The sequence below is a fragment of the Monodelphis domestica genome, chromosome 2 (assembly GCF_027887165.1).
Source record: "Monodelphis domestica isolate mMonDom1 chromosome 2, mMonDom1.pri, whole genome shotgun sequence".
In the NCBI taxonomy this organism is placed as follows: domain Eukaryota; kingdom Metazoa; phylum Chordata; class Mammalia; order Didelphimorphia; family Didelphidae; genus Monodelphis; species Monodelphis domestica.
In genome coordinates, this window is record NC_077228.1 from 450,361,325 (window position 1) to 450,385,410 (window position 24,086).

General features: G+C 38.5%; 1 protein-coding gene across 4 annotated transcripts in view; it reads right to left on the bottom strand.

Annotated features, from left to right (window-relative positions):
- Positions 1 to 2,111: 2,111 nt before the first annotated feature.
- RPS6KA2 (ribosomal protein S6 kinase A2) overlaps positions 2,112 to 24,086 on the bottom strand; it is a 563,997-nt gene continuing 542,022 nt past the window's right edge. For all 4 annotated transcript variants that reach the window (XM_001371705.4, XM_007484888.3, XM_007484886.3 and 1 more), the window contains 5 exons: positions 22,526 to 22,687; positions 19,274 to 19,350; positions 17,409 to 17,526; positions 10,776 to 10,913; positions 2,112 to 6,091 (listed from right to left, as the gene is read on the bottom strand). In XM_001371705.4, coding sequence (XP_001371742.1) covers positions 5,966 to 6,091; positions 10,776 to 10,913; positions 17,409 to 17,526; positions 19,274 to 19,350; positions 22,526 to 22,687 — 621 coding nt within the window. In that variant the 3' untranslated portion in view covers positions 2,112 to 5,965. The remainder of the gene's footprint in view (positions 6,092 to 10,775; positions 10,914 to 17,408; positions 17,527 to 19,273; positions 19,351 to 22,525; positions 22,688 to 24,086) is intronic.

A 24,086-nucleotide genomic window follows, 5' to 3' on the forward strand; every position in this document is an offset into this window, starting at 1 on the left:
TCTAGGGACATTGATCCTAATATTCTTAAGGCTTGCCTGATTCAGGATCATTCTGGTAATAGTTATCCAGACTTGGATCACTGCTTGACAATCATTTAAATGCAGTAGAAATCTTCCTGGGTGCCATGATTTGGACATTTTAATGAAATACTTTATGTTCTAGAGAGAATAGAACTATATTTTATTCCAACTAAGCTCTACAACTCAAGTGGAATGTGGAGAACCTGAAAATAGCTTAGAAAAAAATTTAATGATTTGGAAAAATCATAAAAAACCAAATCATATCTGGTATGAATTAATCTAGAGTGGGAAAAAGCTAAACTATAAAGTCATGATTTTAACATATATGGAAGATACCATATAGAATGTGTTTTTCCATTTTCACTCTGGAAAGGTCATAAGGACTTCTAGGAGTTCATTTGTATTTTTTATGGAGCTGAGTATGAAAATATTTGTTGATAAGGCTGAAAATGCCAGAAGGATTAGCATCTCTATGAACATTTGAAAAAGTAAGATATCTTTTAGATTTTACTTTTTTAAAACTTCACACTCTAGTTTATTTGCAGTCCTAAGATTTTATTCATCACTTTGGATCAAGGTAAGGTTGAATTTCATTTGAACCTCAAGGTGAAGATCTCCACAAGCCCTTGCTGTTTTATTATAATATTCAGTTCAGTTGTTTTTCAGTCATGTATGACTCTTCCTGATCCCATTTGGGTATTTTTCTTTTTAATTTTAAAGTTCATTTATTTAATTAATTTATTTAGAATATTTTTTCATGGTTACGTGATTCATGTTCTTTCCTTCCCCTCCTCCCACTCCCCTCCCATAGCCAATGTGCAATTCCACTGGATTTTACATGTGTCATTGATCAAGACCTATTTCCATATTATTAATATTTGCACTAGGTTGATTGTTTAGAATCTACACCCCCATTTGGGGTTTTCTTGGCAAAAATATTAGAGTGGTTTGCTGTTTTTTTCTCCGGCATATTTCACAGATGATGAAACTGAGGCAGACAGGATTAAGTGACTTGCCCAGAAGTGTCAGAGGCCAGATTTGAAATCAGGGAGATGAATCTTCCTGACCTTAGACCCAACACTCTGTCCACTGCATCCCTGAGCTGCTCTTGTTTTATGTCATTGTCTAAATAGCTATCAGTTTTAAATAACTAGAGTGGCAAAAAGAGGAATTCTTTTATAATCTTTTAAAAATTCTTTAATATTTTTATAATTAAAAATGAATTTTATAATTTGTAATGTATAAATAATTAAATAAATAAAATAAATAACATAATATAAAGGGAGTGTAGGGCTCAAATGTAATGATAATTTATAATTCTAATTATATATGCATATGCATATTTCCTTATATACATATATGTCCTTTTGTGCATATATACTCTATGTTTATCATAAAGAATATCAGCCTTGAAATAGCTATATCACATATATTTATAGATTATTTACAGACATATGTGCATATTATATATGCATACATATACCTATATGTGTGTATAGACATCCACATCCTGAATATGGAGATCATCATTTCATATTTAGGCAATTAAGATCATAGTTGTGCTAATCCTTACTGATTTTCAGAGACTTGTCTCTGAATTGAAAAACACTTTTGCTTATGTGATAAGTATTACTATAAATTAATATTTAAAGAGTATCCTTTACGTTTATGCATCAGATACTGTTTCTTCTTTATTTGATGGACTCCCTACAATTCTTTCCATAATATGGCTCTCCCAAGCTTGTGCCAAGTGTCTAAGGTTGGATTACTTCATTGGGGATAGAGTTTGGGAGGTTTGTGAACTTGGATGGGGAAAAATTACATCTTTATTTTTACTATGTCTCATTTCTTCAGTGATTTAAAATCTCTTTTTTGTGATTGCCAAAGGGGTGCATGTCACAGGAAATAAGATCCCCGAGTCTAGAAGCTCTCTTTGGTGATGCCCAGCCCTTCACTACTACAGAGTGGGCAAGATGAAGTTGTGTGTGTATGTGTGTGTGTGTGTGTGTGTGTGGTGTTTGAACATGCTTGTTAATACAAATTGATTAGGCATTTGTCAAGTGGAGAATAAATTCAGGTAGCCCCAAACAAACAGCATAGAATTTTGTTTTATTTCTTTATAAAGAAAGGATGTGCATGCCAAGCCAAAAGGGCAGAGTACAGAAGGATACAATGAGGATTCTCCCCAGCAGCCTGCCCCTGTGAGCTCTTGCCCCACTCTACAGTACAACTGCTCATTGTATTCTACCAGTGTCCATCATCATGCAACTGGGCTTCTCACACTCGCCTACACACAAACACACGGAGTTCTCAGTTCAGATAGTTACACAATACAGTACCATCTACCTCTTAAGGATGCTACACGACAGCAGCTGACGCCAGCAGCAGCACCAAAAACAGTGCAAGGGGAAAGGGTAGCAAGAAGCTTATCCACAGACCATTGTTAGGAGCAATATAGAAAGTCCAAAGGTTGTTATGCTATAAAAATATTACACTTCATAAAACCCATGTTTTTTTCAAAAAAAATCTATTCAGAAAACTCTGGAAAGCGTAATAAATATCTGTACAGTGACTGCTTATTTCAAACAAAATAGAAAGCGTGAACATAAAAATGATTTGTAAACATAGATACTGAGCCTGTAAACAAAGTGCTGGGTCATGATATCTAGGTAGAAAAGCTGTTAAATACTAATGAACACACACACATGTCCAGGGATTTCATTGTTTGACCTACTAGTTAGAAGTGAGCCGTATAAGCATGGATTGCCATCTGATTCCTGGCCTTCTGAAATGTTACATTTTCTCAGCTTCTTGTTCTTTCTGAGATTTTTTTTTTTTTGTGACACTGAAAGGTGAAAGGGAGGGAGGAGAACATACAACCATCTCAGAAATAGAGTGGAGTGCAAATGAAGTCTTTATGATGCATTTCAAAGAATAAAATAGAAGGTAAAATCCCACTGTGCAATTTTAAGGATAATACCATTTAATCCACAATACTGGCTTAACCTGAAGTACTATCAATTAAAATCAATCCACATAGAAATGAAAAAACCAAACAAACCTGTTAAGCATCTTACCTAAGATTTGTTTGTTTTTGCTCATTTCTTAATTTGGAGTGGATACTGTCTACTTGAATTAGTTTTGTTGGGATTAGTGGTTTTGGTTAAAAAAAAGTCTATATATATATATAGATGCATGCTAGGAATGGAAGAAAATACTATTCTGGTACAAGAAGGCCAGCACTGAATTTGTGCTTGTAAATGGACATAACCATTCACTCTTTTCTGAGTTTAAACCATTCACTGTGCACAACTACTCAGTTGAGTTGTGGGTGCCCATTGCTAAGAGGAAAGGAAAATCTTGGCTGACTTTTTATTGAATGACTTCAAGAACTTTTTATTTTGGATAAGAGTTTCAAAAACTGGGTGTGCTTTTTAGTCACCCAATTGGATTTGGTTATAACAGAATCTAATACCTCTTATCAGTGTGCTGTAATAGGGTATTTCCTTCTAGCAGATATGGTAACGCCCATGCATGAAGTGGTATTAGGCAAGTTGATCTTTGCTATAGCAATAGCAGACTATATCACTGCCTTTGGGATCTGTTCAGTTCAGTGTATAAAGGCATATGAATCTGCATGAATTAAAAAAAAAACACCCAAAGATTTTAGCTGGTATAGTTTACAGCAGAAACATATGGAACATGCTTTCACCATCTCTGAGTGGTTCTGTATCATTCATTTCTTCCTTACCTTTTTAAAACCTCCAAGTGATGTGATCCATCACTTGTCTTAATAGCCAAGGAATCTAAAAAATCCTTAATAACAAAAGAAACAGACATCAATTTTAGGACTAACAAAGAGAGAGACACTGCAGGTTGAGGTCTGCTACCTTCATTTTTTTTTTTTTGAAGCAGGGGGATAATCATCAACCAATACCCAAATTTCTCTACCTAGTAGCCCATTGAGGAAATAATGACAAACATGAGAATAACAGAAGTTATGGGAAAATAAAGATGGACTTGGATGCCTTTGTTTGTGTTTTACAAACAGTAAAATCTAACAGAATAATCAAAGATTATTTATTAAATAGGTTTATTTTTCAAGTCCAGAAAGCAACTTGCATGAGCTAGCATTTTTCTGTCCTCAGCATATATTTTGATGATGGTGGGTTTGGGTTGTAAGTGGGAGGTGGAAAAAGAAGGGGGAGAGAAATGAAACAAATGGTACCATTTACAAGAAATTACACTGAGGTTCACCACTGAGCTCAGAAGAAAGGTTGCATTCACCATCAACTTGGATCTTCTCTTAGTTACTACCAAACGAGTTGTTTCTTCTCAGTAAATGGTACAGGAAAAAACCAAAATGGAATAATAGTGAAACTACTTTCTTTTGCAACTCTGCTGAGGTGAGTTCCTGGACGGAACACACCGGACTAAGTGAGACCCACAGGGATCCTTAGGGAGACGAAATAACACCTAGGTCTACCTTTCCAACTTCCTGTTGGTGCTGGGTCTTTTGCCTGGTGACGTTTCACAGCATTGTTTGATTTGGCAAAGGTCAGCACATCAAAGCTCCTACCCCAACCCTTCCCCCCCTCCCAACCCTTAGCTGCCACCCCCCCATGTGCACAGCACATCAAGTCAAACATTTAAATAGTATTTAAATTATTAAAATGTCAAACAGTGATTTCAAAATAGACCTACTGAACAGAAACAACATTCAACACAAAAACGCAGTTCCTAAAAAGTGCATCACTACTGTTAATGCATCCTCTTGCTCTGTCTCCCTAAACCTCCCCTCTTCTTCTTTAGGGCAAGGGAGTGGAAGGCCTGAATGGTATACCTCCTGATTCCAGTTGGACTTAAGAGAGGCACAGACTCAGCCAACAGAATCTGGGGTGGGGGATATCAGAGCTTGATATTCTCAAAAGTCACAGTTTTTTCTTAGAGCTGAAAATGAAAGCAAGCAGCAAATAGACTGCTTTTGGAAAGCATAGGGAGTGGGAAATTATCTTATTGAGGGAATGAAAACCTAAAGCTCTCCCTAAATCCTTAATGGGTCTTTGTGACTGCCAGGAGCTAAAGCCAGTAGAAGTAAGAAAATTGAGAAGGACATGGGTTTTTCTTACGCTTCTTTCTTTGTAAGGAGTTAATTTTCTGCATTTTAGTGAAATTGGTATGTAAAGGCCAAAGTCTTACCTACCATCTTGGTGGACTAGTTTACGTCTTAGGTAGGCTTTTTCTCCCCTTTCAAGTTGAAAAGAGAAAGAGGGAAATTATAAACTATCTCAATCAAAACAGGAGGAGAGCAGATAGAAAAGTAATACCTTGGGTTTCTCTGAATGAAAACAGGTGTCTACTCCTAGATGCCCAAATGTCCAAGCATTACCTGGACAACTGGAAATCTTGGGAAAATGTTTTAGTTGCCTTTGACCTTTTGGAAATGAGCATCATTGATTTTGGTATATGGAGTATTTGGACAATGATTTTTTTTTTATTCTATGCATGTTAGCTGGTAAGGCAGCAAACTGTGGGCTCAAATCATTGGCCTTTCAATCAAAAAGTGTTTCTTTAAAAACACTTAAAAATTACTTTGATGAAAAGAGTAAGACGAATATAGGCATATGTAGGTTCTCATAGAATCCCAAAGATCTTTAAAATGACTCTGAGGAAACTAATTCATTTGGTTTTACTTGGGAATAAGGAAGAAGAGCAATTGGTAATGTTGGCACAGCACAGCTTTGAGAAGTCAATAAGTCAGAGTCCTGTTCAGGGCTGGAAAAGGAAATGAAAGAGCCAAGGGAGAGTGCTGACTTATTTTGGACTTCTGGTCATTCCAGCAATGCTCATGTGCAGTATCCATGAGTCCAGGAGCTGAGTAACAAAGATGGACCTCTCTGGGGAGGAGCTGTAGGATTTGTGACTAGGTGCTCTTCCTCGCCTGCTACAACCTTGTGGAAGTAAGCCTCTTCATGCCCCTTCGCTGAGCCAGGTTGGAGGATAATACAGGCTCCAGCCTTGGTGCCTGAGGGGTTCTGTTTAAAGCCAAGTAGGTGGCTGCCATTGCACCCTGTAAGACAATATAGAAAGAAAAGGGTTGAAAGACCTAGGAAAAATTCAATGAGTAGCATTCCTCTATTTTCCCCTCTCTTTTTTTTGCCTGGTTGTCAAAAGAGATGGTGTGGGTAATAACAGACACATGTATCATATACCAACAAAGATGCATATCAATTGGGTGATTATCTTATATTCTGCTCTGAAATGCTAAAAAGCAAGGCAATGAGTTCAATGATTTGAGTTGAGCTGAGTCAATGAAGATGTGTTGAACTGACTTCAACTGAACTGAACTCGCTTTTGAGTAATCAGAAACCACTGTATTTTGCAGACTTCGTAGTTCACTGTTTTGAGTGATTCTATACTATTTTAGAGATAGGAATCTCTCTGAAGAGTGGTTCTGACAGTTCTAAGGGATTTATGAGAAAGAACACTATCCACATTCAGAGGAAGAACTGTGGAAGTAGAAACATAGAAGAAAAACAACTGCTTGATCACTAGGGTTGATGGGGATATGATTGGGGATGTAGACTCTATGTGATCACCCTAGTGCAATTATCAATAATATAAAAATAGATCTTGATCAATGACACATTTAAAACTCAGTGAAATTGTGCATCGGATATGGGGAAGGGGAGGGGGAAGGGGTAAAGAACATAAATCATGTAACCATGGAAAAATATTCTAAATTAATAAATTAAATAAAAAATTTCAATTAAAAATAAATAAAAATAAATAAAATGTGGATGGGCTCATAACATAAAAAAAAGAGTGGTCCTGAATTCTTGGTGTGACTTTGGAACTTCCCTTGGATGTCTAGAGGTTACTGTATGATTGTGGGTTGTTTGGATTGTCTAGGAAAATATTTGAAAAAAAAACCCCACCAAATTTTTGATGCTATGACAGAACACAATTGTGGAGGTCAGTGTATAAGGCAAATTATCATTTTTCTTGCTGAGTTATTCTTAGGCAATAGGGTTTAGTAGACTCTAGACCACTAGACTTAAACATTCAGAAAAAAATTTAATTCTTGGTCTGCTCTTTATTAGCTATGTGATCCGAGTAACAATCTTTCTGAATCTCGTTTTCTAATTCATAAGAAAGGTGCTGCCACAGAACCTCACAGTTGACAAAAGTAGTGAAATTTGAGTTCATTATATCTGATCTAGAACCTTTTCAGCAACATCTCTGACAAGAAGTCATTCACCTTTCCATTTGAAAATCTCTACCAAGAAGGCAAAAATCCTTTGCTTATTGAAGCATCTTAATCTATTCTTGGAGTTCTGACTATTCATTAGATGACACAATGGATAGAGTGCTAGACTTCCAGTCAGGAAGACCTAAATTCAAATCTGGTCTCTAACACTTTCTAGCTTTGGGTCCCTGCGTAAGTCACTGAACTTCTGACTACCTTTGTTTCATTATTAGTAAGAGGGAGGTAATAATAGTGGATCAAATAAGATATTTGTAATGAATCTTAAAACTATCATCAATGTTAGCTACTATTGGCTATGGTTAGTTTTACCTTAAACCAGGGTAATTCTGCTTTCCTGCAACTTCTACATATTTTTACTGCTTGCGCCCTCTTGAGCCAAAGAGAATAAGTCTAATTATTCTTTACATGGTATTTCAAACGCTTTCAACCAGGCATCATGTTTCTGCCTACCTCACAGGGTTGTTGTTTGGAAAGTGTGTCAATTTTGAAGTGCTGAACAAATGTGAGCTTTTAGTGCCAATGGGGGCATTTAAATCAGAGGAATATAAACTTTTTTTTTTTTCTGTGCGAGAAGGAGCTACTTTTCATTACTTATGAAGTTTTGAGATTGCTAAAAATGAAGTGGAAATGTAAATTAGTAAAGTCTCTTGTGAGGACAAAAGGGAGTCAGTTTTTTTCCTCAAGTCCCTTTAATTGTACAATTGGAAAGGGCATTAAATTTGGAGTTAGAGGATCCAGATTTGAATATTGGTTCTGATACTTACTCCCTCTATCTATGACCATTGCGAAACTTTATATCTCTCTAGAGCTCAGTTTCTTCTATAAAAGTGAAAGGGTTAGAATAAACTTTGTTTGCTATAGCTAAACACCCCATGATTTTTTATATTATCGTTGGACTGTTTTAAAATGAAGCTTTCCAAATGCTTTCCCTTGCTGTATAAGGTATTTCCACCTCAGAATCAGAGGCTATGGCCTTGACCGATATATCTTCTAAGGGAAGGTGCTAAAAAGAGTCATTCAAGGAAAATTTCTAAAATGTTTTAAGAGTTTTCCCTATTTAAAAGGGAATAATTATTGAATTGCAATGCCTTGTGTACTGGACACCCAGCTAAGTGCTAGAGATAAACAGAGAGACAAAAATAGACTTTTCCCTCAAGGAGTTTACTGATTGGGGAAGCAACATGCAAATAACTAGGTATGTGCAAGATTCATAAAGAGTTGATGGAAGATAATCTTATAGGGGAAGACACTAGTAGCTGAGAGAGATCCAGATTAACTTCCTGCAGAAGATAGCCTTTGGGGCAACTAGATGGCTCAGTGGATAGAGAGCCAGACCCAGACAAGAGGTCTTGGGTTCAAATTTGGACTCAGGTGTTTCCTAGCTGCGTAGCCCTAGGCAAGCCTCTTAATCCCAATTGCCTAGCTTTTACTGCTCTTCTGCCTTAGTATCAAAGAAGGTAAGGGTTAAAAAAACCAAAAACAAACAAAAAACCCCAAGATAGCCTTTGTAGTAAATCCAGAAGGAAGGCAGGGATATTAAGAGGTGGAAGTGTGGAGGGAGAATATTCCAGGGATGGGAGATGGGGAATGAAAAAGCATGGTGACAGATAGGATTGAATAGTAGAGAAATATAAAACTAGGGTTATTTTGATAAGACCAAAAATGGATCACATGGAAATTTTACTAGGGGAGAAATTTTCAAGAGGGTTTACACTTTTGTTAATTTTTCTACTATGGTCTTCATTACACTACTCCTGGTTCAAAGCTACAGAACTGTGACTAATAATTTAAAATTCTGTCATTCACTTGCTGAAGATATTAACTGAGTGGTACATTTTTGATGGGACTCAGAGGAAGGCCTACTCATCAATAGCCTCTATTCTGTTTATGTCACATTAATTTTGATAGTGATGTTGAGCATATTGATAATGGCCTAGAATTGTGGAGGTTAGGACTCTGGATGCCACCTGTTACAAAATATTAATAGATGCCAGAACCAATTCATGTACAATGTGCCTATATTTAATTTTTACTGTTTCCATTATTTGAAGAACAGGAGTTAGCAGAACAATATTCTCTATGCTTCCCAATATCACTTCTATTTCTGTCCTTCCTCTCCAGACTTCTTTTTTTTTTTTACTCCCTGCCTTTATACAGTATATGTTTGAGTCAAAGCAGACTACCTTATCCTAGATCTTGGCTTTCTATTTCTTGTGCTGTTCCTTGTGCCTGGAATACACTCCATCTTTACCTCCATTTAGACTATTTCCCCTCAAGACATGGTTCAGACATTAATGTTTGTCCTAATCCTTTCAGTCATTAATGCTTTTCCATTTCTTAAAAGACATTGTATATATTAATCTTTGTGTACACTGCACACCATTTTCTGTAGCATGTAAGCTACTTGAGGGTAGGAACTTCTTTCCTTCCTCCCTCCCTCCCTTCCTCCTTCCCTTCCTCCCTTCCTCCTTCCCTCCCTCCCTTCCTTCCTTCCTCCTTCCCTCCCTCCCTCCCTTCCTTCCACCCTCCCTCCCTCCCTTCCTTCCTCCCTCCCTCTGTTCCTTCCTTCCTTCCTCCCTCCCTCCCTTCCTTCCTTCCTTCCTTCCTTCCTTCCTTCCTTCCTTCCTTCCTTCCTTCCTTCCTTCCTTCCTTCCTTCCTTCCTTCCTTCCTTCCTTCCTTCTTTCCTTCCTTTTTTCTCTCCCTTCCTCCCTCCTTCCCTTCTTTCCTTCCTTTGGAAATCTGGATCTGGGAGCTATAGGTGTGAAAGCTCCTTTTACTTAGGTATATCAGTTTCTCTTCTTTAATTTTAAAGAGTTTCCTAATGGCAATGAAAGGTTAATCAATTTACCCATAATTACATACCTAACATATTTTAAAACCAGGTCTTAGGTTTTTCTGACTTTTAAGTCCAGCTACTATATCACAATAGCTTTTGCCTCATATACAGTTGTTGTTGACTCATTTTTAGTCATGTCTGACACTTTGTGACCCGATTTGGGGTTTCCTTAGCAAAAATACTGAAGTGGTTTGCCATTTCATTCTCCAGTTCATTTTACAGATGAGGAAATTGAGGCAAACAGGTTGAAGTGACTTGCCTGGGGTCATACAGCTAGTACATGTCAAAGGCCATATTTGAACTCACAAAGATGAGTCTTCCTGACCAGCACTTTATCCACTGCACCACCAAGCTGCCCATTTGGTGCAAAATGTACATAAAGTTGATAATAAATACTCATTAAGTTAAATTCAACATCTTACACCTTGAGAGAAGTTTAGTTAATAAAACACTGCATCTGGAGTCAAATGATTTGTACTGTTCCAGGTTTGCTATGAAATAATGCTGATCCTGGATAAGTAATTTTACTTCCTTGGGGCTCAGAATCTTTTTTTTTTTTTTTTGTAAAATGAAGGGATGGGGTTAGACTAAAAGGCTTTTCTAAAATCTTTGACCAGCTCTAATATTCTTTGATTCTAAAATTCTACCTTCACCAGGTGGACGTCCTGTCTGCTGAGCTGGTTTTGAGATAAGTAGTCCTTGTTTATGATCCATGGATGTCGCAGTACTTGGACTGCAGTCAGGCGCTGATGGGGGTCCACATGGAGCATCTTGGATACAACATCCTGTGATGAAAGAAGAAAGGGAACATGATAGATGAACAGGAATTAGCTTAGAGAAGCTGTTCTAATTGCTCTTCTCTCTCCAAGTTCCTTTTCATTTCTTACGAGTCTAAATTTCTGACAACAACAAAGAAGATAACTAGAAGGAAGATGCTCATTATTGTTGTACTGATGGGGAAATGGCTGTTATGGAATATTGATGGCTTGTTCAAGCTCTTCCAAGTCAAAGGAACATTAGGAGTTTCCTGACTCCTAAATCTAGTGCTTTTGCCATGGTATACAGTGACAGAGCTTCAGAACTAGAAGGGCTTCAGTGGCTTATTATCTAAAGACCTGTAGTTGAGTATCAACAACTTTGGGCAAGTCATTTAGCATCCAGTCTTGCTTATCTCAAAGGATTGTTGTGAGGATCAAATGAGACAGTGTTTGAGAATTTTTTTAGACCCTATAAAATGTTAAACGAATGCTGTCCATTCATAATAATAAAACTATACAATTATTTTCCTCCAGCCAAACTTACTCATTCTTTTAAAGCCAAACCCAAGTTCTATTTCTCACATGTTATATCCCTCTGGAGGCAGAGATATCTTATGTCATCATCATCATCATCATCATCATCATCATCATCACTAACATTTATATAACACTGAAAGGTTGCAAAAGAGCTTTATAAATTTCATCTCATTTGATCATGTTGACATCTTTGTGACTACAGCAGATACTATTATTATTCCTATTTTACAAATAAGGAAACTGAGGCCCAGAGAGTTTGCCTTTGGTCACATAGCTAGTAAATATCTGAGGCAGGATGCAAACTCAGGTCTTTCTGACCTCACATCCAATGTTCTACCCACTCTTCCATTTAGTTGTGATATGCTTTATCAGGTACTCTTTGACTGGATATACACTGTTTGTCATTAAATGATTTAAGTCTCAATTCTGAAGTCTGGGGGAAAATGAGACCTGACCCCCCAAAAATGAAGCAACAGACAAGAAAGGATTCATTACCATTTAAAAAGACTCTATCACCTCCTAGTGCACTAAGCATTGAGGGACTCACTCTATTCATGTGTATAATATACATATATATGTGTGTATTATGTATACATACATAATAGGTGTATGGGGTGTTCAGGGAGGGGTAGTATCTCTGGTATGGAAGGCTTGTCGTGCCCTCCTAGGGCAGCTCTCCAGCCTCTGACCCCCACCTGACACCCAGCTCTCACTTGTGGCTCCCAGTAGCTGCTAGCATGTGGCAGCAGCCACACCCCGGGCAACGGCTTCGACAGGCTGGCCAAACCTTGTGAGGGTAGCCATCGGGTCTTCGACTCCTGGTGAACCAGGGCTTTGCTAACCCAGCATGTGAAGACTGCTTTGGTGGAACAGGCGAAAGAAACCAATAAGAAGGTTCAACAGCTGAGAGGGCGACGCAGCGAAGCACTGTGGAGTGCTCAGGGTGTGTTGGAGCACAACAGGGCCATCCAATGCAGCTGAGGAAGTCTCCAGACGTAACAATTTTTCATGCCACTGGACCCAGGCTTCCAATGCTGAGAGAGTGGGACTGTCTCTGTGCATCAACTTTTCCACTTAAATCTCCTTCACGCACAAGTATCTTTGTGCACACTCATCTATCCTAACCCCAGCGATGGGGGAGTGGCGATGCAACAGGTGGAGGTGACCACTGGCAGCTGTAGTGCCCTCGTAGGCAGCCCATGGACCAGTGGTTGCTCGGCCCTGTAGGGCAGCAGGGACGTTCAGCAGCATCCTGGGTGACTGAGCAGCCCTCTCTAGGACAGCACTGCTCACCCTAATCAAGGGAGAGGACTAGAAAAGGTGTCCCAAACATTGCCTGCCCTACAAACACCCAGTAAGCACACTGCGGCTGGCGGATTATCCCTTTAAGTGGTCAAAATCAAAGAAAAAATACAAAGAAACTCCTACTAGGAGCATGGAACATCAGGACATTACTTGATAGAGAGAATACCCCAAGACCTGAGAGAAGAACAGCTCTAATCGGTAAAGAACTGGCACGATATAACATCGACATTGCAGCTTTAAGCCAAACACGCTTACCAGAAGAGGGATCACTAAGCGAACCCTCCACTGGATACACCTTCTTCTGGAAAGGTAGAGCCTCAAATGAAGACAGAATCCACGGTGTTGGCCTGGCCATCAAGACCAGTTTGCTCAAACAGCTGCCAGACTTGCCTGTGGGCATCAGCGAGAGGCTCATGAAGATCCGTTTGCCTCTCAGCAAAGACCGGTATGCCACAATCATCAGCGCATATGCCCCAACACTGACCAGCACAGAGGAGACCATCAAGCAGTTCTACTCTGACCTGAGTGCCGTCCTGCACTCAGTGCCCACAAATGACAAGTTGATACTACTGGGCGACTTCAATGCCCGCGTTGGCCAGGACCATGAAAGATGGAAAGGAGTGCTCGGCAAACACAGTGTGGGCAAAATGAACAACAATGGCCTACTGCTACTCAGCAAATGCTCAGAGTTTGAACTCACCATCACAAACACTGTGTTCAGAATGGCAAACAAATATAAAACAATGTGGATGCACCCAAGATCAAAACAGTGGCATCTCATTGACTACATCATTGTAAGCCGGCGAGACATTCAGGATGTAAAGATCACCAGAGCCATGAGAGGAGCTGAATGCTGGACAGACCACCGATTGGTTAGAGTGACTCTTCAAATGCACATTGCGCCTCACCATCCAAAACACGCCCAGACAGTTAATGCATTTTACAACGTGAGTCGTCTTAGAGATCCATCTTATTTGCAAACATTCCAGTCCTGCCTGGACGACAAGTTGTCTGCCCAGGGACCACTCACTGGAAGCTCAGCTGAGAAATGGAACCAGTTCAGAGATGCAGTGAAGGAAACATCAAAGGCAGTCCTAGGCCCAAAACAACGCAACCACCACGACTGCTTTGACGAGAACAACACTGCTATTGAAGACCTATTGAGCAAGAAGAACAAAGCCTTTATGGAGTGGCAAAATAACCCAAACTCTGCTCCTAAAAAGGACAGATTCAAGTCTCTCCAAGCCATGGCGCAGCGTGAGATCAGGAAGATGCAAGACCAATGGTGGGAAAAAAAGGCAGAAGAAATCCAGCGGTGTGCTGATATGAAAAACTACAAAAAATTTTTCAGTGCCCTCAAGAGTGTCTATGGGCCATTAAAACCCACCACCGCTCCCTTACTATCCTCTGATGGTGACACTCTCATAAAAGATAAAAAAGGCATCAGCAACAGGTGGAAAGAACACTTCAGTCAGCTTCTCAAACGACCCTCTTCAGTCGACCAAAGCGCCCTTGACCAGATGCCCCAAAACCACTCCATTGAACAACTTGACGTCCCTCCTTCAATAGAGGAAGTCCAAAAAGCCATTAAACAAATGAGTGCAGGCAAGGCACCCCGTAAAGACGGGATCCCAACTGAGGTGTACAAGGCCTTAAATGGAAAGGCGCTCCAGGCATTCCACATAGTGCTGACCAGCATATGGGAAGAGGAAGACATGCCCCCAGAACTCAGAGATGCCTCCATTGTAGCCCTATACGAGAACAAAGGCCCACGAGCAGCCTGTGACAACTACAGAGGCATCTCACTACTCTCCACTGCCGGAAAGATCCTCGCCTGTGTTATACTCAACAGACTCCTGTCATCTGTTTCAGAGCAGAACCTGCCTGAATCACAATGTGGCTCCCAACCAGATTGCAGCACCATCGACATGGTCTTCACGGTGAGGCAAATGAAGGAAAAATGCCTTGAGCAGAACCTGAGTCTCCACATTATCTTCATAGATCTGACAAAGGCGTTTGACACAGTGAACAGGGATGCATTTTGGGTGATCCTCAGCAAGCTCAGTTGCCCAGCAAAATTCGTCAAACTGATCCAGCTCTTTCATGTCAATATGACAGGGGAAGTCCTATCTGGTGGAGAGACTTCAGATCGCTTCAACATCTCCAATGGCGTGAAACAAGGCTGTGTCCTTGCTCCGGTACTATTCAACCTATTTTTCACCCAAGTATTACGACATGCTGTGATGGATCTAGACCTGGGCGTCTACATCAAATACCGGCTGGATGGCTCACTATTTGACCTTCGCTGCCTGACTGCAAAAACAAAGACAACAGAGAGACTTATCCTGGAAGCTCTCTTTGCAGATGACTGTGCTCTCATGGCCCACCAAGAAAATCATCTTCAAACCATTGTGGACAGGTTCTCCATCGCAACAAAACTGTTTGTCCTGACTATCAGCCTCAGCAAAACAGAGGTGCTGTTCCAACCTGCACCAGGGAGGCCAACGAACCAGCCGTGCATTACAATCGATGGCACGCAGCTTTCTAACGTCAACACTTTCAAATAACTGGGCAGCACCATCGCCAATGACGGGTTCCTAGACCATGAGATCAATGCCAGGATCCAAAAGGCCAGCCAGGCACCTGGGCAGCTGCACTGCAAAGTCCTCCAACACAGAGGTGTAAGCACTGCAACGAAGCTCAAAGTGTATAACACAGTGGTCCTCAGCTCGCTCCTGTACAGTTGTGAAACATGGACACTGTACTGGAAGCACATGATACAGCTGGAGCTTTTCCACCAACGCTCCCTCCAGTCAATCATGAGGATCCGATGGCAGGACCGAATCACCAATCAGGAAGTCCTCGACAGAGCCAACTCCATCAGCATCGAAGTCATGGTCCTCAAAACCCAGCTACGATGGTCTGGACACGTCATCCGCATGGACCCATAGCGAATACCAAGACAGGTATTCTATGTGAACTGTCAGCTGGACTCAGGAAACAAGGCCGACCAAAGAAAAGATTCAAGGATCAGCTAAAGTCCAACTTGAAGTGGGCTGGCATTACACCATAGCAACTAGAATTCGCTGCTTCTGACAGAAGCAGCTGACGAACCCACATTAACCATGCCACCACCACCTTTGAAGATGAGCGACGTTGACGTCTTGCTGCTGCGCGTGAACGCCGACACCAGGCCACAACCTCACCTCCTGTAACAACTGGCGTCCCATGCCCCATGTGCCACAGGCTTTGCGCCTCAGCCTTTGGACTCCAAAGTCACATGAGGGTACACCGTAGATGAAACTGCACAAAGACAATAGTCATTCTTGATCACCGAGAGACTACCACTATGACTATGACATAATAGGTATCTCTAAGGCAAAGTATATCATGAAAATTGGATTTGGCTGTCTCCTGATTGTAACAATGAAGGTATTTAGCTCTTCCTTTATTGTGAAGATTGAATTGTAATCCCCTGTCTATTTTTAGATTTTATTCCCCAAAGTGTTAACTCAGTATTTAAAGTAGATCTACCCATTTTAACTACAAAAGGTGTTAACTAACCAAAAAAGGTGTTAACTAACCACAAAAGATGTTAACTAAACACAAAAGGTATGAACACCCATTTCATACATTGAGTGAGTAGTCCTGGAGAAGAGTGTCTGTTGTGATTGGTAGATATAAAATTTAGGGGAGGTGACACAAGAGAAAAAGATCTTTAGAGTAAACAGAGGCACATGGGGATATAGATCTAAGGATCAGTCACTCAGGCTTGGAATGAAGAAGAGTCATTTGGAGGAGAGACTGGAAGAGACACTCAGAGTTGGAGTGAAGAGAGACACTTGAAGAGAGACGAAGACAGACACTTGAGGAGAGATTGGAAGACAGACACTCAGACTTGGAGTGAAGATACTTGGCTGTGGAACTGGACCCCTGGAGGAGCTCATGCAGGAGACCTCAGACTGCTTTCCTTTTAGATGGTCACCGTGATGAGTGTAAAGGCTGACTTAGTTTCCTTGCCTTTCTGGAGGTGTGAACCTCCAAGAAAAGCCCATATTTTTGAGACTCCTTTCCCCTAGCTGGGGCCTGAGAATTTCTACCTGGCTCAGAGGAAGCCAGAGTTTTTTTTTCTCTCTTTCTATTTTCCCTTTTCTCTATTCCTTAATATCTTCCCTCTATTGTAAATAAACTACCACAAATTCCAATTACTTTAGTAATTCATTTTGGGATCTAGAAATTAAATCCCTGGTGACCACCAATCAATATATTCAAGCCTAAACCATAAAAAAATTAACAGTATATATACATATATGCATAATGCACCCATATATACTTTGCCTTAGACACTTATTAGCTATGTAATCCTTGGCAAGTCACATAATTTCTTTCTGCCTCAGTTTCCTTATCTGTAAAATGGGGCTACTAAAAGCATTATAATATAATGTAATATAATATTATTGTATCAATATGATATCAATGTTATATATAAAATATGTTATATATATTATACAATATAATATATTATAATTATTATATAATAACAATTATAAAGCCCTGAACATAGTAAGAGCTATATAAATGCTAGTTGTAATTATTATTATTATCATAAAGGAATTTGTTATCAAAGCAAGAAAACTTCCTACTTTGGCAGATAGGTAAGCAAATGAAGTTTTAACTTACTTTTGCAGCATCAGATACAGAATCCCAGTTTCCTCCTGAAAGTGCATATTTCCCACTGCTGATCCTTGCCAAGATTTCTTCAGGCGTGTCATCTGGCCCATTTGCAAAAGGGGTGAACCTGTGGCATGAATGAAACTTAGGATAATAAAACTCCTTTCCATATTTTAAGATGTTTATTCCTGAAGAATAAATACCCTGTGTTATAAAGAATAATCATTTTTTAAAATTAGGTCCTCAGGTAAAGGTCTTTTTGGAGTCATTTCCCCAGTTTCATATTGAGTTACTGCTTGTCTCCATATAAAGTCATCTTGGTTGTTCTTGATGTGTCTTATTTCAATGTTAAGTTTAACATTTTCATTTCATATGTAGTGAAAATGAGATTTGAAAGAGAGGTTATGGTACATACTAAGGATTACTGTGGTGAGTAATCAGGACAATAACCCATAGTTCCCTCCCATCAATCCATTGGTCTAATTTAGCAGTTTTAAAGGTGGGACTCTAGGATTGAAGCTCTGGTTTGTATAATTCGATTCACTTAATCATTTATTAAATGGCTACCCTGTTTGAGGCTTGGTGCTAGGGCTATCAATATACTAATGGAACAGTTCTTGTTCTCAAGGAGCTTATGTTCTACTGGCAGTAACGCCTACCCGCGTTTAGCTTACCACTATACTTGCTACATCATTGCAGTGGAAGTAAGAGAAGAGCATGTCGTAGGCATTACTGACGGTTAAATACCAATTGTGATCTCACCTACATGGAGACTCAGGTGAGATTATAGGGAATTCTGGGAAATACCAAGGACTTCTGGGGATTGAAGTCTAGGGTTCAAAATCTCCATTTTTACACAAGGAAACTTGAGGTGAGAGAAATCACTATAAGACAAAGCTCATACTTTTATTTTAGGGGTGAATTAATTTATTTTCCTTTACTCTGTTGAGATATTTTTGTACATATGTGACATAGGAGCAGGTCATCAAAGTGTTTCATTTATAGGATCTTTTACTTGACTCAAGTACTCCACAGACTGAACAAGTTATAGAAAACATGACCTAAGACAGGTCACTGTTATGGGGTCCTGGAGCTTTAGAGCTGGAATGGAACCCCCAAAAGGAAAAAGTGAGATTCTAAAGTGAGTTGATAGCAAAGTTAAAATGTAGATTCTAGGGTCTGAAGAATGAGATCCTGACATTTTGATTTATCACTAGTCTTTTTAAGAAGGCTTTGGGGGAGAGATTACAATTGCTTTTTACTACTTGTGTGACCTTGGGCAAGTCACTGTACATTTCTAGGTTCTGGGTTCTTCATATGTAAAATGAATGGGTTGGACTAGATCAGAAATTTTTAACTTCATGTGTGTGTGTATGTGTTCTGGTGAAGCCTATGGAGCCCTTCTCTGAAAAAGTTTTTAAATATGTAAAATAAAATGCAAAAATTTATATTAAAATACAGTTTTCAAAAACATTATAAAAATTCATGGACTTCAGGTTAAGAACTCTTAGCTATATGATCTTTAAATATCCTGTCAGGTCCAAATCCCAAGATCTCTCTTATTATTATAAAATAAAATTGGAAATCTTACAGAAGTAAAAGCGCAAGGTTCTAATTCCTTGTTCTTCTGTTGTGGTGGTGATGGTTTGGATAACGTATAAGAGGGAAGAAGGAAGGGGAGAGGGAGAGAAAAAAATTCAATCTCAAAAGACCCTGAATATATATGTGAATGTGTTGTCTCTGGGAAGAGGGGAGAAGCAAGAGATACAGGTTTTGGAGTAGTTTCAAGCCCAAGCACTATTACCAATCAGCCCACATGCCCTCCTGCCACATACACTCTTTACTAACCGGTACCAAAGAAGGTAACTGCTTACCCTGCCAGCATTGTATATAAGAGGATGCCCAAGCTCCAGATATCACACGCTGCATCATAGCCCTGCCGTTTCAAGACCTATGTGGAGGAAAACATGGGATAATTAATTCACATCTAGCCTTCTAAAGGAAGAGTCTAACTTGCAGCATTTTTCTTGAACAAAGTCAATAAGCAAGATGGGGTGGTAGGGAGGGATGGTTCAGGGGCAAGCTTTGAAAGATCAATGTATTTTTACAAAACAAACATTTTACAGGGCAGAAAGATGCTGATGATTCACAATACTGAGCAATTTAATTGGGCTTCAATCTCTCTTTATATTATTATTACATATATTAAATAAATAAATAATATTTAATGCAAATATATATACTGAACAATTTAAATGGGCTTCAATTCCCCTTTATATTATTATTATTATTATCATATATTAAATAAATATATAACACAAAATATATATATTGAACAATTATAATACATATCGAATAAATAAATAATATATAATACAAATATATATATACTGAAAAATTTAAATGGGCTTCGATCCCCCTTTGTAGTATTACTATTACATTGATTAAATAAACAATACACACACACACACACACACACACACACATATGCCACACAAATAAGAAGAAAGGCAGTAAGTATTGACCCAAGCTTCATATCCATATGAGAGTCTTTTGGTTTGAGTAAGATCACAGAAAACTTCATTAAAGTTGGCTATTTGGATAATCTAATATCAGTTTTTTTATCACTTTCTTCATTGCAGAGTCATATTCTAGTAGGTTTAAAACTTTTCAGCTATAATGAGCCAAATGGCTTTTTGATTTCCCCACTTAGTTAACTCTGATGATAGGAAATGGCTCCATTTTCCCATTAGGTGGCAGGCATGCTCTTTCTTCCTGACAATCATTTGCCATCTCTTCTACTGGTGTCCTAATAAGGAGTGTTTCAAAAATCAATATAGCTGTATTTAACAAAGGAATCATGAAGAAGCCAAATATATGTGAGGAAGAGCAAATAGCCAAGAGTAATATTCACTTTTCATTGGTATTAATCACCTCAAACATAGACATCTTAAAATATCCTTATTACTGACTGAAGAGATAGCAGTGATAGCTTCAAAAACAAAGTTGACAACACCCCCCCCCCCATTTTTGAGTGTTTTGACTTGAAGTTTTCAACTACTATTGATATTCCCTCCATGATCCTCCATATCACTCTGCCCCTGTGTTTTCATTCAAGGCAGCTAAGTAGCTGGGAGGTTGGCATTCTGGAACTTAAGTCAGGGAGACCCCAGTTCATCTCCCATCACAGATACTTGCTAATGATGTAACTGAGGAATTAATTAGTTTAACCTCTTTCAGAATTAAGTTTCCCCATTTGTAAAATGGGGATAACAATAGTGCCTCGCTCACAGGAATATTGTGAGGATCAAATGGGATAACATACACTAAACACTTGCAATATTTAGAGCATTCTAATAAATGTTAGTTAATACTTTTAATTATTAACTTTTATTCATCCTCTTTAGCGACTTCAGCCTATCTGACCATTTTGCTTCTCTACGATTCTCTGGTGCTTAGCTGTATAGCTGTAACTAGGGTGAGGACGTCTATGGTTTAACTTGGGGTCAAAAATCTTGAGGGTCTCTGTAGCATTGATCTGGAGTATGCTTTTCTTCCTTGACTATTCTCTCCCCCCTTCTCCAACCTGGTGATGGTTTTGACTTGGGGTAAGCTTTCTCTCTTTTCCAAAGCAGCCTAAATATATAGACAAGGGCATATTTACTCTTCCCATTCCTGGTTCCATTTTAACCCCAATGCCCATTAATTGTTCAAGCACAAAAACACCTAGTTATGGCCGCCCTGCTTAGCTTCATTCCTAAAGACACTCATTAACCTATATGAGCCATAACACTGACATTATAAAGTAATTGAAAGAGAGCTTGAAAAAGGAAGAAAAAACCTGAAGTCTTCACTGGAGCCTATAACTCTAAGGCATGGAAAACTCTTAGAAAATTGCCCTCAGGATTTACGGTCAGGTTTTACTGTCAACCCAACCATTCTGAGGTTTTCATGAATCTTTAATGCCATTAATTTTAGTTTTGCTCTCTGCCTTTCCTATTATAGTTAGCAATTTGAATTAGGATACAAATTATGTACAATAAAAATTTGATGCCCAATAAATATCAACACCGTGCTGGGATAGTTATATTACTAACTGCTTCCTCATCTTTCTCTCCCTTACCTGAATTCTCTTATTATATACTTTCTCTGCCTCCTTTGCTTTTATCACATTTTGACTTTTTCTCACATTTATTCATGTACATATGTTATCTTCCATTAAATTATACACCACAAGGGCAAGAATTTTACTTTTTCATCTTTGTATCCTCATTGCCTAGGGCATCACTTAATAAATATTTATTAAGTTTATTTCCAGTCAAGACACTATATTCCATTTTAAGGAAAAGGATATTATATATATATACATATAAATACATATTCATGTATATTTATGTATATATGTAGTCTTCCAAATTAGTTGTTTCTCTCAAACCAAATTGGCAACCATCCAAACCCTCTGCTAGCATCATGCCAAAGAGAAATAAGCAAGAGATCATTTTCTTATTTCACAAACAAGAAACTAAAAATTTAAAGTACTGAGCATCTGAGAGATTTGTGGAGATTGAGTTAGGAGAAAAGTTCATAAATGTTGACCCCAATTCCACTGTGGTTTAGCAAAAAGAGCACCAGGTGTCACAACAAAAGATTTGGATTCTAATCCCAGCTCCACTATTTACTACCTTACATGACTTTGGGCAAGTTATTTGTCCTTTCCGGGTCTTAACGTCCTTATCCATAAAACGGTAGGGTTGGACTAATTGATCTCTAAGGTCCAATCCAGATATAGAGGCTTTGATTGAAATTGCCACTGATATGAATGGGAAAAATGACTTTATCATTCTTATTTACCATATTATATTATATTTTGGGTGAATCTTTGTCATTAGAAAAATAAATGAAGGCTATGTTATTTTTTTAATCTTTACCTTCTGCCTTAGAATCAATATTAGTATTGATTAGTATTAGTTCTAAGGTAGAAAAGAAGTAAGGGCTAGGCAATGGGAGTGGGTAAGTGACCTGCCCAGAGTCACATAGGTAGGGGATATATCATTTAATTATTTTTGAGAAAGAGTAAAAAAGCTTTTAGCTTTCTTAACGCTTTCTAATGGTTTGTGAGTTCTAACCTCAGGAGCCACAAAGTTAGCTGTGTAGCATGGTGTCATGAGCAGTCCATTCTCTGCTCTCAATTGCTTGGCAAATCCAAAATCACAGATCCTGATGGAATCTGGATTCCCAGACTCATCCATGTATAGGATATTACTAGGCTTCAGATCTCGATGAACGACCTAGAGAAACATAAAACATTTATAATTATTCAAGAGTTGGGACAAGGGAAATAGGAGAAAAGATTGAATAAAGCCTTCTGGGATGGATTTATATAGAACATGTTCATTCTGAACTAATATTTTAGCAGGAGGGAAAGCAATTCTAACTAATAAGGTGTTACCTTATTTAAAAGGTTTATGTATCACTGATCCTCTCACCCTCTTTCTCATTCTTCCTTCTACCACCATTTTGATCTTTTAGTCAAATTCAAATATACAGCATCAGGAACCCTGACTAATAGTGAATATTTGAGAACTAAGTAAATACATCACCACCAGAAGGAGCTATTTTATTAAAAGGAAATATAGTGGGATGAGTTAATGCAAACAATATCATCTAGTTTTTAAAATAATATATAATGGCCTGATGGCAGGCTTTGTGGATATGTCAAAGCAAGTCAGATATTTAGATGGAAAAGAAATTTCTTTTAAATGGGAGCAGAGAGGATTATTATAATAACATGCTGTGAGCCCTAGTAGGCTAAGGAAGTGAAAGTCTCAAATCTCCTATTAAAATCAAGACAGAGAATCCAAGAAGAATAGGAGGGACTTGGGGAATTAGACTCATTATAGCTAGGCATCAGTGGAAATGTTTTTGTTTTACTTCTACTACCTATTTTTATTAATCATAAGAAAATATGAAAATAAGACAAAAACCAAGCCATTATTGCAAGTGCTATCTCTAGAGTTTGGGTATACTAGGGGCAAAATCAAGTTTTTTCTCTTTCTCCTAACCTCTTAGATAGTTAAGCACTTCAGAAACATTGTATTGTCTTGAAAAAAATCATCAACTTGTTTTAATGAATAAATATGAAGGACACAGCCTAACCACATAACATTATCTATTTTACAGGAATTATGGGAAAATAGGTAATTGCCATTACCTGTCATTACCATTGACAACAATGTAATCATCATTCCCATAACTAAATAGTCCATTGGTAATAATATCTCCTATCTTCCCTTATTCAGGTAAGACTAAAAGTACCAAGTTGTTGAAAATTTTAATACAATTCCCTTGGAGGATCATCTCATTGTTCAGTATGAACTTGCCTAGACTTGTCCCCAAATTTATAGCTTAATTCAATTTGTTTGCTTTTCTTTCTTTACACTAAAGATGTTCTCTGATTCTCCTTCTGTCACTAAAGTGACTCTCAGTTTTTGAAAATGATGACAATGGGGCACAAACTATGGTCAATCTTACCAAGTTGAAAAGACTTCAAATAATGGGTTGGATTGTCAAAGATCAATCAATGAAATAATGGATTCATTCAACTTCTGACAAACATTTATTAAACACCAATTTAATGTCTATTTAATGCGAGAGGTGGGAAACAAGGAGACAGAGTGGATAGAGTGC